At 39.5% G+C, this 15,000-nt stretch overlaps 2 protein-coding genes and 1 pseudogene across 2 annotated transcripts in view; all 3 read right to left on the reverse strand.

Moving 5' to 3' along the window:
- The window catches only part of LOC144978840 (uncharacterized), a 30,032-nt gene extending 18,534 nt beyond the window's left edge, over positions 1-11,498 (reverse strand). The window contains exons 1-4 of the mRNA XM_078925395.1: positions 11,473-11,498; positions 7,596-7,732; positions 6,568-6,690; positions 5,437-5,603 (exon numbers count right to left, since the gene is read on the reverse strand). Of these exons, the coding sequence (XP_078781521.1) occupies positions 5,437-5,603; positions 6,568-6,690; positions 7,596-7,732; positions 11,473-11,489 (444 nt within the window). The 5' untranslated portion in view covers positions 11,490-11,498. The remainder of the gene's footprint in view (positions 1-5,436; positions 5,604-6,567; positions 6,691-7,595; positions 7,733-11,472) is intronic.
- LOC144977927 (uncharacterized) lies at positions 2,171-3,570 on the reverse strand (annotated as a pseudogene).
- Positions 11,499-11,546: 48 nt separating the features above from the next.
- Positions 11,547-15,000, reverse strand: part of LOC144979053 (neurogenic locus protein delta-like) — a 37,049-nt gene continuing 33,595 nt past the window's right edge. Inside the window, exons 2-4 of the mRNA XM_078925666.1 lie at positions 14,918-15,000; positions 12,215-12,341; positions 11,547-11,609 (exon numbers count right to left, since the gene is read on the reverse strand). The exon at positions 14,918-15,000 is cut by the window's right edge and continues 99 nt beyond it. Of these exons, the coding sequence (XP_078781792.1) occupies positions 11,547-11,609; positions 12,215-12,341; positions 14,918-15,000 (273 nt within the window). The remainder of the gene's footprint in view (positions 11,610-12,214; positions 12,342-14,917) is intronic.

A 15,000-nucleotide genomic window follows, 5' to 3' on the forward strand; every position in this document is an offset into this window, starting at 1 on the left:
TAGTCGGTAAGAGAGAGCTCTAGTAATGACCTGAGTTAGAGACGATCTTTCTTGGGATCGTGGATAGCTCATACGATAGAGTCAAGCTCTCACCGGTCAGGCGGAGTTGTCGTACTAGTAATGTCGCGGGTTCAAACCCCAATCACCGCCGGAGAAAAATGTTATTCTCTATTGTCTTCTGGCACTTTCCTATTGCATCATGAACAGTTTTGACTTAACATTGCCATGTGGAGATTCGTTTTTCATTATATTAAACAAAGGGTAGAAGACTTTCTAAAAATGTTCTGTACTAAACTATTAGAATTCGGGCAATTACATGGTATTATACGCCGTTGTTGTATTTTCAAAACTATAATAGATAAGAAATTGACAAAGGTATCAAAACAAAGATTAGTTTATGTCCTTTCAGTTTATCGTTTTAAATTTCATCATAGTCACCATTCCCATCCACACAGAGCCGCCAACGATGTACCAGTTATTCTATCGACTCGAAGAGAAATTCACATGGCAAACTTGAACACCATCGAGTCACCTCTGACTGCACATCGCCATCACGGCCAAAATTTGTTCTCTGAGGTGTCTCTTAAGTCTTAACTCACTCAATCCTAGAGTTTTTTGCTACTTTTCAAAATTGGAAATAATGTATTAAATTAGCATGTATATAGATAGTTTTATTCAACTACCATTAACATGCAAAAACTAAAAACATTAACTTCCATACTACGCCTATAATTTGTCTCATAAAAATGTAATAAATCGGCATGTGGCAAAAATAACTCGGGTAAACTACGGATATAGTCGCTGTTAGGGTTGAGTGAGTTAAGAAAAGGAAAAAGTCACTTGGAGCTAAATCGGAACTGTAAGGGGAGGGGGGGGTGTTTTACGACTTCAAGAAAACTTCCTCTTTCAATGTGGTCATGCATTTGTGTGAGCATTCTCTGTATCCAACGGGCACATACATCTTTCCGTACCCAGGATTTCTCGACTATATTATCCTTCTCTTCCCTATGAAATTCCAAGATTGCGTTTCAGCCATTTATGAATGTCGACGGTTGCACATCTCACTGTAGCAAGGAACTCAGTCACAACACGCTGTTTATTGCATTCATTTTTTATGTGTGGTTTCTTCTACCGACGTGTTGGAATATCTAAGAGTTCTTTAAAAAACTATGATGTAATAATGATAATAAGTATATTTATATAGCGCCTTCGTCGAAACCTCAAAGCGCTTTAAAAAGTTTTTTTAATGATTTAAAAATGAAAAATAGCAGTTTAACAGACGTTGATGACTTGATAGAATTTCGCACATTTGGATGTATATTTTAGACTGGTGAGCTCAATACAATTGGAAATATTCAATGGGCGTCAAGACTTTTTATTCAAGCTTAGTATGAGGCATCAAATGTATGCGTCCTGTGGTCAGTCGATAACATGAAAAGATAAGATAATATAAGATTTACTGTCCTGTGGTCAGTCGATACTATGAAAAGATAAGATAATATAAGATTTACTGTCCTGTGGTCAGTCGTTACTATGAAAAGATAAGATAATATAAGATTTACCGTCCTGTGGTCAGTTGATACTATGAAAAGATAAGATAATATAAGATTTACCGGCCTGTGGTCAGTCGATAACATGAAAAGATAAGATAATATAAGATTTACCGTCCTGTGGTCAGTCGATAACATGAAGAGATAAGATAATATAAGATTTACCGTCCTGTGGTCAGTCGTTAACATGAAAAGATAAGATAATATAAGATGTACCGTCTTGTGGTCAGTCGATAACATGAAAAGATAATATAATATAAGATTTACCGTCCTGTGGTCAGTCGATAACATGAAAAGATAAGATAATATAAGATTTACCGTCCTGTGGTCAGTCGTTAACATGAAAAGATAAGATAATATAAGATGTACCGCCCTGTGGTCAGTCGTTAACATGAAAAGATAAGATAATATAAGATGTACCGTTTTGTGGTTAGTCGATAACATGAAAAGATAAGATAATATAAGATTTACCCAGGGGCGGTTGGTCACCTTGTATTTAAGGCGGCACAAATCCGAAATACAGTATTAAATTTTATTGGTCTAGTTAATTTAACTAAACTTTGTATGTGTGTGTGTGTGTGCGTGTGTGTGTGTATGTGTGGAGGGGTGTATTGCTTGTCTTTATGTGTGCATATGTTTGCATATGTGCGTGTATTTGTGTGTGCGTGTATGTGTATGTGTTAGAATATTAACGAGACTTACTCACGTCAATGGCGTGTACTATTTGTACAAGAGGTCCATTCGTCGATCTTTCTGTAAGGCAAAATGGTCTATGACTCGATTAATGAAGTTGTTAATGGATCCTATCGTATCCTTATGGATTGTGATGCAGGTCAGAGCATTGAGACGATCCTGGCCCATTGTGGCACGTGAAGCTGTTTTAATCCTTTTCAGAGTACTAAATGATCTTTCTGCCTCCGCTGTTGTCATTGGTGTGGTAAGCGCTATCTCCAAAAATTTCGTGACTTCAACGAATGTTGTTCCTAATTCAGAGGTGCATATCAATCGGTACAACTCGATCATTGATTCGCATTGAGTAAAGGTATTATTTGAATAAAGAACTTCTAATTCTGTCGTCAGTTTAGGTTTATGAAGAATTGGGTAATATGTTACTGCTTCTGATATTAAATTTGTGGGAAAGGAATTAACGAAGGTCGGGAAATTGTCTACATTGAGGAGGTTAAATGAAATGACTGCGTTATGCTGACTAAACCTATCGGTAATTTGATTTGCTATTATGTCGCATGCTTCAATGGCTGCAAACTTATTTTCACTTCTGTCATCTCTTCTTCTTTTAGCTTGATGTTGCTCTTCTGGTAAATATGAACTGATTTCCATCCTAATGGAAGAAACTGCATCCTGAAATGTGTTTATTGCCCTTTCACACATGTGCGAATCAAGTGAGCGTCTCTGGAGTATTCCAAATAATATATCAACATTCATAAAGATTTTGTTGAAAACATTGAGGAAAAAAACGAATGTTTCATTTGTTAAAATGTTTAAAAGGCCAGATGCTTTTTGAGTTGTATCATCGTCCCAATCTTCGTCTAATATTTTCTCAAAAAGGCTGATAAGTTCCTCCTTCTGTGCCGCTATACTAGCAATAAGACGGGATTGGAAATTCCAGCGAGTCTCTGAGGGCGTGGGTAGGGCGCGTTGGCACAATTGACGGAAGGCGTCGACTCGTTTTGAAGAATGAGAGAAAAAAGTGGAAAATGCTATAATGTTTGCAAAGAAAATTTTACAGCCTCTAATACGTGAACACGCTTGTTTTAATACTAAATTTAACTAGTGGGCGTAACAATGAGTAAAAACAGCGTTCGGAAAAGTTTCTTTGAGCTTTGCCTGAACCCCAGAAAGTCGGCCAGACATCACAGCTGCTCCATCATATGTCTGAGCAATTAATTTCTCCTTCACATCTAGTTTCTCAAGAGCTTCCGTCAGAGTTGTTGCTAGTCCGTCAGCTGTCCTATCACTGACTTCAACAAATTCTAAAAACCTTTCAACCAGTTTCCCTCCCTTTAAAAATCTTAAAATAATAACAAACTGTGTACGTTTTCCTTCATCCGTGGCCTCATCTGCTTGAACCGAAACAAACTTTGTATTTGTAATATCACTTTTCAATTCTTCCAAATAAATATTGTACATACAGTTTAGGAGCTCGTTTTGCGTCTCCTTAGACGTATAGCGCGCTACAGTTGCTGTCTCCAAATGATTTGCAAGCAATGGATCATTTTTAGCATCTCGCGTTATAAGATCTAAAAAAACTCCACGATTGTATGATTCAGTGCTTTCATCATGACCTCTAAGGGCTATTTCATGTACACCACAAAACAAAAGAGCATCAATTATCTTGGATAAAACTTGTCTGTTAACTTTCACCTGTTCATTATAACGACTCACAGACGCAGAATGTCCTGTTTCCAACTGATTTCTTATGTCTACAACGTTGAAAAGTTTATATTTAACAGCATTTGTGACATGGCTTTTTGATTCAGAATGTTTCTTCAGTGCCTGCGAGATGTGCGCAATATCACTGAATCCTCCTGTTGTCCACTTAGAGCATACATCACCAAAAATCAAGCAATAAAAACAATGAAGCGTTTTACGGCTTTCACTGGCAGTAAGCCATTCAACAGTTTTAAAATAATCATTATTAAATCGGCGCTGTCTCCTCGGTGTGTTAGAAACTAAGTTAAAATTCACTGGTTTGTGTGGACCTAAATCTTTCACCACTATTTTCTCTTGAGGGGATAAGTGTCGGAATCGATTTTCAATTAAAAAATCAACATGATTCATGATTGGTTACAAATTACAGAAATAACTTTTTAAAATTAAATGATTCAAGAAATTTTCCAAAGATAAAAACAGGGAGGTTTCATAAACAATGACAACAGCGATAAGACATTTTCTCTGAATACTAACGATATGACACACAACTTTAGAATAATTGAAATTAAAAATACACATTAAATTCCAAACGCAAAGCACTTGTTAACTTCACACACAATCAGCGACATCTTTATAATAATACTATTAGTAGTAGACAATGCACACAATACAAGTTGAGTAGTGATAGTTGGGAGTGTGCGGGGATGAAGGACTCCGTTGGGTCAGGGATTTTCATTTATAGAACCATGGGGCTCTTCTCGGTGCATACTTTGTTTTCTGTTCTTTTTGATATTTAATATATATTTAAGCAAAACCAACAATGACAAAATATATATTAATTGCCATTCTCTTCATCCGTATATCTTAGTGAAGCAAAGACTCTTCTTTCAGTGATAAAACTGATATGGTTTTAGTTTATCCCAAGTAGGACCTCAGGGCGTGCATCGCTAGATTGGCCGTCTTGGCCTAATTATTTTAGCAGTGAAAGACAATAGTTAGTTGGGGAGGGAGGGTGGAGGGAGATTGGGGAGTGGTAACTAACTTTCTTCAAGGTACAACAGAGTATAGGATAAGGACAGGACGGCCAAACGAAGACTGGCTCATATAAACAAAAAAACTTCCCCGCCACACCACACCCTCCGCTCATTGTCACCCCGCGCAGGCAACGGGGGAAAGATGAAACGTGCCGATTTGACGCCACCTTCGTGGAGCGACGCACGAGTCATCAATAAATATCAAATTCAAAACAAAAAGCAGTATGTGCTAAATTTTTAATTTTATCAAAATTTTAAAATTGAAGTTTTTTGTTGGGTTGACATGCTAATCTACGGAAAATATAGGGCGGCACAAAACAACTTCGCTCTATTGACCGACCGCCAGTGGATTTACCGTCCTGTGGTCAGTCGTTAACATGAAAAGATAAGATAATATAAGATGTACCGTTTTGTGGTCAGTCGATAAAATGAAAAGATAAGATAATATAAGATCTACTTACATGAACGCAATCTTCTTTGGCGCACTGAAGAATTTTCGTTTCACAATGAACGCCGGTCCAATCTTTGAGACATTCACACCGGAACTTGCCGACCTCATCGTGACAAATGCCGCCATTGTGGCATGGGACGCTGGCACATTCGTTGATCTCTCCGTAACAGTAGATTCCTGTATCGGAGATAAACCAACGTGTACCTCATTTCAGGTCTGACAACCCGATTTGTTACATTCTCATTGTTGTAATAGAAATACCATCAACCCGATGCAAAGTATCGTCCATTACAACAATGTTAAAACAGCCCCATACTTGCGTTTGGTTACCAGACCTGCTGTTGTTTACAACTTGGTGATAATAGATAAAGTAAACTTAAAGCCCTGCACAACTGTACTCTTTAAAAAATGTATTCAAAATTTTGGCCTGGAAACTCGTCCTACAAATACCGATCGATTGAAATAAGCATTATCTTGTCAACATCTCTCAAATCAGGAAGTTTGCATGGCGTTGTGTCTGATGATGATGATGATGATGATGATGATGATGATGATGATGATGATGATGATGATGATGATGATGATGATGATGATGATGATGGTGGTGGTGGTGGTGGTGGTGGTGATGATGATGATGATGATGATGATGATGATGATGATGATGATGATGATGATGATGATGATGATGATGATGATGATGATGGTGCGGTCATGTGGTCTAGTAATAAGAGTGATATTATTATTATTATTATTATTATTATTTTTATTATTATTATTATTATTATTATTATTATTATTATTATTATTATTATTATTATCATCATCATCATCATCATCATCATCATCATCATCATCATCATCATTATTATTATTATTATTATTATTATTATTATTATTATTATTATTATTATTATTATTCTCATTATTATTATTATAATTATCATTATTATTATTATTATTATTATTATTATTATTATTATTATTATTATTATTATTATTATTATTATTATTATTATTATTATTATAAATAGATAAATCCATCTACCCATATAAGCGATCTATATTTTCAACGTTAATGATAATATTGCATCTCCGAGTTTATTTAAAACATGCTTCAAATTGAAAACTCCAAAATTCTTACCTGTCCGTCCAGGTGGGCATTGGCAGGTGTAATAACCCACGTGATCTAAGCAGGTGGAACCGTCTGCACACCTGTTCCCAAGACAATCGTCTTGGTTGATAAGACAATTTGGTCCTCTCCAGCCTAGGGATTGAAAGGGTAAACATTGATATATTGTTCTCTAGACAATCATCCTGTTCACCTCTCTATCCTAGGTATTGAAGAGGGTTAACGTTGATATCGTGTGCAACACTTAACATGCATGACGAGAGATAATGCCTGCAAAGAGATTTTATAATATTTCTTTTTTCGACATAGATTTCAAAAACCATGGATGAAGCATCGGCAGACAGAGCAAGAACGAAAAATACAAGACAAAAATACCATCCCAAATATCAGCCTTCTGAACTAGGATACGATCCTCAGACGCCTCGATTCCCCTCAGACGTGCTACTACTACACCAAAGGGATTACCCGATAACTGGGACGACTTGATACTTATAATTTTCTGTTAAAAGAAATTTAAAAACCATCTGGTACTCACCAAAAAGACAGAATTCTCCCCCGGCGACAGTTTAAATAACCATCTGGTACTCACCAAAAAGACATAATTTCTCCCCAATGAAAGGTTTAAAAACCACCCGGCACATACCAAAAAGACAGAATTTCTCGCCGGTGATAGGTTTAACTCACTCACCCCTAACACGGACTATATCCGTAGTATACCGGGGTTACTTTTACCAATGCCTATTTATTACATTTTTCTGATACAAATTATAGGCGTAGTATCAAAGCTAGTGTTCTTAATGTTTACATGTTAATGGTAGTTGAATAAAGATATATATGCACATACTCATTTTTAATACATTTGTTTTCTTTCAATTTTGAAAAGTAGCAAAAATCTCTAGGATTGAGTGAATTAAAAGCCACCTGGTACTCACCAAAAAGACATAATTTCTCCCCAATGAAAGGTTTAAAAACCTCCTGGTACTCACCAAAAAGACAGAATTTCTCCCCAATGAAAGGTTTAAAAGCCACCTGGTACTCACCAAAAAGACAGAATTTCTCCCCAGTGACAGGATTACATCTGTAGTGTCCTTGGTCATCGTCACGTGACTGACAATGATCGGTGCACTGGGGGCCGTAATAGTACACGTCACAATAGACACGAAGCTCGACACTCATTCTGGAAAACGGGAGGGTCAGGAGTTTTACAAAATATACACCACGAAACGTTTATACGTTAGAAGAAGAAAAAGCATATAGGGGACATAGAGTAGAAACGAAAGAGTAAGACCACAGGAAGGCCAGTGGAGATGAACATAACACAAGGGTTTAGACTAGCAGAGAATTGAGTGTCAAAGACCACAGGAAGGCCAGTGGAGATGAACATAACACAAGGGTTTAGACTAGCAGAGAATTGAGTGTCAAAGACCACTGGAAGCCAGTGGAGATGAACATAACACAAGGGTTTAGACTAGCAGAGAATTGAGTGTCAAAGACCATTGGAAGGCCAGTGGAGATAAACATAACACAAAGGTTTAGACTAGCAGAGAATTGAGTGTCAAAGACCACAGAAGGCCAGTGGAGATGAACATACACATTTAACACAGGAATTGGTTAGACACAGGAGACTGAGTGACTCAAAAGACAGCAGAGAATTGAGTGTCAAAGACGGAAGCTGAGAATACCAGGTTAGACACAAGATGAGTGTCAAAGACCACGGAAGGCCAGTGGAGATGAACATAACACAAGGGTTTAGACTAGCAGAGAATTGAGTGTCAAAGACACAGGAAGGCCAGTGGAGATGAACATAACACAAGGGTTTAGACTAGCAGAGAATTGAGTGTCAAGACATACAGAAGGCCAGTGGAGATGAACATAACACAAGGGTTTAGACTAGCAGAGAATTGAGTGTCAAAGACCACTGGAAGGCCAGTGGAGATGAACATGACACAAGGTTTAGACTAGCAGAGAATTGAGTGTCAAAGACCACAGGAAGATCAGTGGAGATGAACATAACACAAGGGTTTAGACTAGCAGAGAATTGAGTGTCAAAGTCCACAGGAAGGCAGTGGAGATGAACATAACACAAGGGTTTAGACTAGCAGAGAATTGAGTGTCAAAGACCACGGAAGGCAGTGAAGATGAACATAACACAAGGGCTTTAGACTAGCAGAGAATTGAGTCAAAGACCACATTGGAAGGCCAGTGGAGATAAACATAACACAAAGGTTTAGGACTAGCAGAGAATTGAGTGTCAAAGACCACAGGAAGGCCAGTGGAGATGAACATAACACAAGGTTTAGACTAGCAGAGAATGAGTGTCAAAGACCACAGGAAGGCCAGTGGAGATGAACATAAACAAGGGTTTAGACTAGCAGAGAATTGAGTGTCAAAGACCACTGGAAGGCCAGTGGAGATGAACATAACACAAGGGTTTAGACTAGCAGAGAATTGAGTGTCAAAGACCATGGAAGGCCAGTGGAGATGAACATAACACAAGGGTTTAGACTAGCAGAGAATTGAGTGTCAAAGACCACTGGAAGGCCAGTGGAGATGAACATAACACAAGGGTTTAGACTAGCAGAGAATTGAGTGTCAAAGACCACAGGAAGGCCAGTGGAGATGAACATAACACAAGGGTTTAGACTAGCAGAGAATTGAGTGTCAAAGACCACAGGAAGGCCAGTGGAGATGAACATAACACAAGGGTTTAGACTAGCAGAGAATTGAGTGTCAAAGACCACAGGAAGGCCAGTGGAGAATGAACATAACACAAGGGTTTAGACTAGCAGAGAATTGAGTGTCAAAGACCAAGGAAGGACCAGTGGAGATGAACATAACACAAGGGTTTAGACTAGCAGAGAATTGAGTGTCAAAGACCACAGGAAAGGCAGTGGAGATGAACATAACACAAGGGTTTAGACTAGCAGAGAATTGAGTGTCAAAGACCACAGGAAGACAGTGGAGATAACATAAACAAGGGTTTAGACTAGCAGAGAATTGAGTGTCAAAGACCACAGGAAGGCCAGTGGAGATGAACATAACACAAGGGTTTAGACTAGCAGAGAATTGAGTGTCAAAGACCACAGGAAGGCCAGTGGAGATGAACATAACACAAGGGTTTAGACTAGCAGAGAATTGAGTGTCAAAGACCACTGAAGGCCAGTGAGATGAAACATAACACAAGGGTTTAGACTAGCAGAGAATGAGTGTCAAAGACCATGGAAGGCCAGTGGAGATGAACATAACACAAGGTTTAGACTAGCAGAGAATTGAGTGTCAAAGCCCACGGAAGGCCAGTGGAGATGAACATAACACAAGGGTTTAGACTAGCAGAGAATTGAGTGTCAAAGACCACAGGAAGGCCAGTGGAGATGAACATAACACAAGGGTTTAGACTAGCAGAGAATTGAGTGTCAAAGCCCACTGGAAGGCCAGTGGAGATGAACATAACACAAGGGTTTAGACTAGCAGAGAATTGATTGTCAAAGACCACAGGAAGGCCAGTGGAGATGAACATAACACAAGGGTTTAGACTAGCAGAGAATGGAGTGTCAAAGACCACAGAAGGCCAGTGGAGATGAACATAACACAAGGTTTAGACTAGCAGAGAATTGAGTGTCAAAGACCACAGGAAGGCCAGTGGAGATGAACATAACACAAGGGCTTAGACTAGCAGAGAATTGAGTGTCAAAGACCACAGGAAGACCAGTGGAGATGAACATAACACAAGGGTTTAGACTAGCAGAGAATTGAGTGTCAAAGACCACAGGAAGGACAGTGGAGATGAACATAACACAAGCGTTTAGACTAGCAGAGAATTGAGTGTCAAAGACCACAGGAAGGCCAGTGGAGATGAACATAACACAAGGGTTTAGACTAGCAGATAATTGAGTGTCAAAGACCACGGCCCGTTGATAGATCAGATTTGAGCAAGGAAGGGAGGAAGAGAGAAAGAGAAGAAAGAGAGAGAGAGAGAGAGAGCAATAGAGAGAGGGGGAGGGGGAGAGAGAAAAAGAGGAAGAGAGAGAGAGAGAGAGAGAGATGGAGGGAGGGTGAGAGACAGAGAGGAAGAGAGAAAGTAGTAGTAGTAGTAGTAGTAGTGGTAGTAGTAGTAGTAGTAGTAGTAGTAGTAGTAGTAGTAGTAGTAGTAGTAGTAGTATAGTAGTAGTAAGAAGTAGTAGTAGTAGTAGTAGTAGTAGTAGTAGTAGTAGTAGTTAGTAGTAGTAGTAGTAGTAGTAGTAGTAGTAGTAGTAGTAGTAGTAGTAGTAGTAGTAGTAGTAGTAGTAGTAGTGTAGTAGTAGTAGTAGAGAGTAGTAATAGTAGTAGTAGTAGTAGTAGTAGTATAGTAGTAGTAGAGTAGTAGTAGTAGTAGTAGTAGTAGTAGTAGTAGTAGTAAGAGTAAGTAGTAGTAGTTAGTAGTAAGTAGTAGTAGTAGTAGTAGTAGTTAGTAGTAAGTAGTAGTATAGTAGTAGTAGTAGTAGTAGTAGTAGTAGTAGTAGTAGTAGTAGTAGTAGTATAGTAGTAGTGTAGTAGTATATAGTAGTAGTAGTAGTAGTAGTAGTAGTAGTAGTAGTAGTAGTAGTAGTAGTAGGTAGTAGTAGTAGTAGTAGTAGTAGTAGATAGTTGTAGTAGTAGTAGTAGTAGTAGTAGTATTAGTAGTAGTAGTAGTATGTAGTGTAGGTATAGTATAGTAGTAGTAAGTAGTAGTAGTAGTAGGTAGTATTAGTAGTGTAGTAAGTTAGTAGTAGTAGTATATAGTATAGTAGTAGTAGTAGAGTAGTAGTAGTAGTAGTAGTAGTAGTAGTAGTAGTAGTAGTAGTAGTAGAGTAGTAGTAGTAGTAGTAGTATAGTAAGTAGTAGATAGTAGTAGTAGTAGTAGTAGTAGTAGTAGTAGCGACAACAGCCACACCCACTCACTGTGTCGTGTATCCCATCAAGTCCAAAGTCTTACCTAGCACAATCTGACGTCCAACTCCTGGTCTGTACTGTAGTCAAGTCCAATAGTCAAGCTGCCATCGTCGAATCCAGAGTGTCAGTTTCATCTTGACCACCCCCTGTCAAGAAATGAAGTGAGTCGGAATGTGCCAGAAGACAACGCGGAGGCGATGAAGGCTCGAGCCCGTGACCTTACTGGTCCGACAACTTTTCCTAGCCGGGGAGATCTTGACTCTACCTTTTGAGCTATCCACACTAGCTCATACGGAGGTGGTCTTGATCGAATGATCAACCGCTCCCCCCCCCCCCTTTAAGACCGACCCCTCTCCCTCTCCTTTGCCAACCCCTCTCCCCATTCATACCAACCCCCCCCCCCAATGACCACCTCCCCCCCCCCCTATAACTAATCCCCCCCCCTTACGACCAACCCCTCCCCCCGCCCATAACCAACCCCTCCCCCCCCCATAACCAACCCCTCCCCCCCCCCATGACTACGCCCCCCCCCCCCTTCAATGACCAGGCCCCCCTATGGCTACCCCTGCTTCAGACCGACCCCTCTCCTCCCCCATGATCAACCCCTCTTCTCTCCCCCCCCCTCTAACCAACCCCTCTCTACCCCATGACCCCCCATCTCCATGACCAACCCCTCCGCCCTCATGACCAACCTCTCTTCCCCTTCGATGACCACCCCCCCCCCACCCTTCCTCTTCCCTAAAATACTTACAAGCCAGGACGTGAAGGGAAAGACAATAGTTTTGTACTTTGGTTTGTCAACGGGGAAATCAATGGCGTTGGCAGTGATGACTGGAGTACGGTACTTGCCAAACTCACAGCTTGACATGGAGCTGGACCTTTGATGGGGGAAATAATAAGAATATTCACGTTTTATTTAAATTGGTTAAACAATGTGTAGTAACTTGTATGAAATTCAGCCTGTGGTTAGTAATTACACACTCAAACACAAAAACACACACACACGCACACATACATACACACACACACATGTACACATTACACATACACAGATACACAACCACGCAAACAAGAACACACATGACCTTTTATCTATTTAGTTTTTTTCGATTGAGCTTTTATATAGAGAAATATCCACTAAACGTGCTCAAAGGACTTTACGATGGGTCCTAGGCCAAAAGGAACTCGTAACATAGATTGGAACATAACGACAGGAAGGTGATATTACATTTTTGTAAGACAGCGACAACGGTGTGTACGGTAAAGTACTTATTTTACACCTGAGTCCAGTTAGAGAATGTCTGAAAAATGTCTTTACCTTGGATTCAACTTTCAGGGCTCAGTGTGAGATTCGAACCAGGGATATTCTGGGCTGGAGACAAGTGACCTACCCATTAGATCACAAATCCTCACATTCGCATTCATAAACACACGTTTGATTGATAGGTGTTGAGATAACTCTGAAATGAATCAACTAACCTTTGATGAGGAAATACACGCTCTTTTGATGTACTAGAAATGTCAAAATGTAAATGTTGCTGCTCGAAGCTCGAAGAAATAAATAACAATGTGAAATTGAATGTAAGCTTCAATTTACTAACGATAACAGATGAAAAGGACGTTTTAATCCTCCCCATCAATTTTTTGTTTATTCATCTTAACAACGCCATTACCACATTATCTCATTCATCTGTGGTGTTTCATTCATCCTGTTTGTTGATAAAGGGGAAACCCGAAACCTTCGTTTTATCTGTTTTCGTAATTAAATTGAAGCTTACATTCAATTTTACATTGTTATTTAGAAATGCCAAGAACGATTTGAGCGGTCCTGTGTACAGTTGTCTATGGGTACGCACGCCAAAAAGGCGTCATGTTTTGTATTACATGTCCAGTGTTGCTGTTGACTTATGACCCCTCGTGAAGAACACTGAGCACATAATTTTAGCGGACATCGTACTGCATAAAAACACATCAAATTTCAATAAGAATGCCATAGATATTTCTCTGCTTCTCGGTGAGTGAAGACAAAACAGTATCATTTTCCATCTCTCATTTTCAAGGGACGTTTGTCTTTAGGGTTTATTCCAAGAGAAGACTGGAATAATCTAGCCTTGATGCGCAGTGTATAGTCGGAAATTGAGCCAGGGTGAAGTGACTTGCTCAAGGTTACACAGCACGACGAGGAAATTAAACTTGGTACCTTTTGGATACGGATCAAAGACCATACCGCAATGTCAGACCAGATCTATGATCAAAGACCATACCTCGATGTCAGACTAGATCTATGATCAAAGACCATACCTCTATGTCAGACTAGATCTATGATCAAAGACCATACCTCTATGTCAGACTAGATCTATGATCAAAGACCATACCTCTATGTCAGACCAGATCTATGATCAAAGACCATACCGATATGTCAGACTAGATCTATGATCAAAGACCATACCTCTATGTCAGACTAGATCTATGATCAAAGACCATACCGATATGTCAGACCAGATCTATGATCAAAGACCATACCGCAATGTCAGACCAGATCTATGATCAAAGACCATACCTCTATGTCAGACTAGATCTATGATCCAAGACCATACCCCTATGTCAGACCAGATCTATGATCAAAGACCATACCGATATGTCAGGCTAGATCTATGATCAAAGACCATACCGCTGGGTCAGACCAGATCTATGATCAAAGACCATACCTCTATGTCAGACCAGATCTATGATCAAAGACCATACCCCTTTGTCAGACTAGATCTATGATCAAAGACCATACCTCTATGTCAGACCAGATCTATGATCAAAGACTATACCTCTATGTCAGACTAGATCTATGATCCAAGACCATACCCCTATGTCAGACTAGATCTATGATCAAAGACCATACCGATATGTCAGACCATATCTATGATCAAAGACCATACCCCTATGTCAGACTAGATCTATGATCAAAGACCATACCTTATGTCAGACTAGATCTATGATCAAAGACCATACCCCTATGTCAGACTAGATCTATCCAACTTTACCTAGTCGATGTTGTTTTTTGGGGGCCGTAAGTGTTTTATTTTCTTGTATTTTTTCCACTGCTTCTATGTGATCTTGTGGTATGGAACTTGCTTTCGGATCGGAAGGTCCTGGATTCGGGTCTCGCTCGGCACATAGTTGAGTCATTGGAAAAGGCTCTTTACTCACATTCTCTCACCATACTCACACCGGTAACAGCGTGGTATCTGTAGGAAAAAAATTGTATTATCGCCTAACATGCGTCATGTTTGGTCCTAGATGTTAAGTGTTGCTGATGGCCAGGGACCATTGTAAAGCGCTTTGAGCACGTTTAGTGGATATTTCGCTATAAAAAAGCTCATCTACTTAGTTTTAATTTTTCATTTTTTACTGGTCTTCCTGGCATTGTTTCATCAAACTTATTTTCAGATCTTGAACTTACTCTGTATCGTTGCCCAGGCAGAATTCAAAGACATGATTACAGTCGGAACAGTCTGAGTCGGAATCGTACCAGCTCCAGGCGCT

Source organism: Berghia stephanieae, chromosome 8 (assembly GCF_034508935.2).
Source record: "Berghia stephanieae isolate SIO BIC M18660-M18661 chromosome 8, UCSD_Bste_1.3, whole genome shotgun sequence".
Lineage (NCBI taxonomy): Eukaryota > Metazoa > Mollusca > Gastropoda > Nudibranchia > Aeolidiidae > Berghia > Berghia stephanieae.